The following is a 3,143-nucleotide window of genomic DNA, read 5'->3' on the forward strand; positions in this document are numbered from 1 at the left end:
GAAGCCACCTGGTCACTCTGTACCACCTTCACGTCCCCAGGGCCTCTGGATCTGTGCTAAGAACCACCTCAGTGCATCCCTTAGGACATGGCCAGCTCAGGAGCAGCTGCCTCAGTGCCACGACCCTCATCTTCCCAAACCAGCATCCTTAAAGCCACACCCTTCACAAAACAGGGGAATTTTGCCAGCTCTGATGCAAAAACATCCCATCAGCTCTTCACCCTCCCGCTAAGGTAAGGAATAAACCTTGGCCCTGAGCCTGTAAACACCTGTACACATGATTAATGTTACTCAACAGATTGTTTCCTTAACCATTAGTAAGTCTGGTTGGAGTAAAATTAGTCACGTGCAGCAGGGCCCATGAGTTTATTCACCCTCTGGAAAAACAGCTGCTGTCCCTGGGGCGGTTCAGTTGTTTGTACAAGGCTAACAGGTGAGAAAAAAGGTCAAACCCTTACAAAGGCTCATGGTCAGGCATGCATGGTACAAGACAAATACTGTATTGAAGAGAACCAGATTAATAAATACTAGAATTTTTACATTTTCAAACCACTGCACAAGGACTTCAGAGAAATTAAAAAGAGTGATTGCAAGAGTAGTCTTGTTAACAACCTCTAACCCAGCCAGAATTTTACAGCAGAAACAGTATCTCAGCTGACCAAATCATAAAGGCATTTTAATAACTACCTCTAACTAAGCCACAGAAATAACTCAATATAGGCAGCTGAAAAGTGAAAATTCTCCCAGTCAAGGTAAGTTCACTAGGACTTTAAACTTCACTGAATATTTCCAGGAGGGAGGAGTAAAACCTAAAAGCACAATTCGCAAAAATACCTGGAGGTAAAAACTCATGAGCCTCATAAAGCATCAGTATGTAGTTCATCTTTGGATAAGCCTGATGTGCTGAGGAGTTTGGATCTCTCACACCACTACAAACACTGATTTCATGCAGCTTCTGCATCCACACCTCGGGATCGTTGCACCAGCGAACATTTCTGGGGGGGCAGGAAGTTGGCAAAGCCAAGAAGCGACACTTGCATGGTTAAAACTACATTTCCACTGGGTTCTAGCAATAAAACACAGCCAGTGGAGCAGCAGAAGGCAGGGCAGTCATTCCCTGTGTGGGAACCACGGGGTGCTGGTGCCACACAACATCCCACACAACTGCCCCACACGAGCTCTGCCAACTTCTCACAAAGCCACGGGGGACTTGGGGCTCCAAACAAGGCATTCAAGGTATTTTGTCCTAAAAACAAGGCATCAAAGAAAACCAGGAGGAAACCAAACATTAAGACATCAGTCCCGTAACACGATGGATTTTAAAACCTGAAGGTTCTGTTCCCGTTGTGATTTAAGCAACAGTTTAAAAAAAGAGCCTTCAAGGGCCACTGGAGCAGGAGGTGGTGGTGCTGGGATGGAGGTGCTCACACACGGGCTGGTGTCCTGGTCACTCAGGAGTGAATGCAGGTACCTGTGAAATCCCTCCCTCTCTTCGTTCCCAGGAAAAATAATTAATACTGGTTAAAATCATTACAAAAAACATCATTTTATTTTCATGCATCTAAGGTAAAACACAGAGTATTTGTATAAAGAGGTAGATTAAAAAAAAAAAAAAAAAGAAAACAGATTCTCCATTCTTTGTCACTTTTATTCAGTAGTTTTGTTTTTTTTTTTCCTTATTTTCTCTTTTTTTTTTTTGGTGCCAGACATGGCAAGGAGTGATTACAGTCAACTGTTTATTAAAACATTTGTTGCAACACAGACCCCCTTTACCACTGACCCCAAACGGACCCATTTTATGTGCTTTATTTTGTTTTTTTTTTCTATACACCACCACCAAGGCGAGGTGGAGGGGGACGAGGGGGAAGGGGGGAGTCCAGGAGGCCAGAAGGAGGAGGAATGCTACAAGCCACAGCAAGAATGAGCTGTATTTAATAAAAAAAGGGGGCCACGAATGATACAGTAATGAGGTTACACAATTAAATCCCATAGCATGATTGAAGGCTTTCCCTGTGTCTGACGTCACCACAATGGAAGGCATAAAAAGTGGAGTAAACCGATGTTGATACAGTCCAGTCTAGTCCATTAGGCAAGATGGTGCAAGTAGTCATTTAAATTAAAAAGTGCCCTATCCTCACCTAAATGGCTAGCAGGCATGGAGACAACAGAGCCACAGAGCCTTCTCCATGGAGCTATAAAAGTGTGTTGTCATATGGCACGTTTTTAAACACTGGAAAGGGGTGCCATAATGGACCTCACTCGCTTTTCCTTACAGGTACAAATGCTAGAATTCAACTATTTCAACTATGCAGGAAGTGACTCTTCGCTTAGGAATGCCAACCCTAATTCAGCTTGTCTTGAAATATATACAAGTTGTTAGTGGTGGCCACGGCGATGATGTTCTCCTTGGGGTGCCAGGCCGTGTGCAGGATCTTCTTGTTGAAGTCCAAGCTGTCGACGCTGATCTCGTCCTTCTTCCTCTTGCCGCTGGCGCAGACCTTGCGCGGCTTCAGCACCGTGCGGGGCTTGTTGTTCTCCCGGGAGGCCTCCAGGGTGACGTCCCGCTTCGTGTTCCGGTCGAACATCCGGAAGAAGTTGTTGTAGGAGCCTGTCATGACAATGCTGCACGGGGAGGGAGCAAGAAGGGAAGAGTCAGGGGCAATTCCTGCTTTTGGAGAGCCTGAGTGGCCCTGCTCGGGTCACACCTTGGGATACAAGGGCAGAGGAGGCACAGCCCCTCCCACACCTGCTCCAGCCACAGGGAATGTTTAAGAGATCATTTAATAGATATATTTTATATTTATTTCATATATTATTTTATTATTCTACATACATATTATTCTACATAGTATAAATTTATTAAAATTATATATAACTCTATAATTACCTTACATTATATATGTATATATTGTTTTTATTATATATTACACTATATATTATACTATATATTATATAATTATAATAATTATTTTATATATTTTATGTATAGAAATTCCTGCTTTTATCAAACCTGAGGATCCCCATTCAGATCACACCTTGGGACACATGTGGAAAGGAGGCACAGCCCCTCCCACACCTGCTCCAGCCACAGGGAATGTTTAATATATAATTTATTATATAGATTTGATACTTTATATTGATTT

The 3,143-nt window shown here is 43.1% G+C and overlaps 1 protein-coding gene across 1 annotated transcript in view; it reads right to left on the reverse strand.

Moving 5' to 3' along the window:
- Positions 1-1,632: 1,632 nt before the first annotated feature.
- Positions 1,633-3,143, reverse strand: part of PPP2R2A (protein phosphatase 2 regulatory subunit Balpha) — a 34,190-nt gene continuing 32,679 nt past the window's right edge. Inside the window, exon 9 of the mRNA XM_029964552.1 lies at positions 1,633-2,680. Within this exon, the coding sequence (XP_029820412.1) occupies positions 2,343-2,680 (338 nt within the window). The 3' untranslated portion in view covers positions 1,633-2,342. The remainder of the gene's footprint in view (positions 2,681-3,143) is intronic.

This window comes from Manacus vitellinus, unplaced genomic scaffold (genome assembly GCF_001715985.3).
Source record: "Manacus vitellinus isolate BGI_N305 unplaced genomic scaffold, ASM171598v3 scaffold_74_pilon, whole genome shotgun sequence".
Taxonomy (NCBI): Eukaryota; Metazoa; Chordata; class Aves; order Passeriformes; family Pipridae; genus Manacus; species Manacus vitellinus.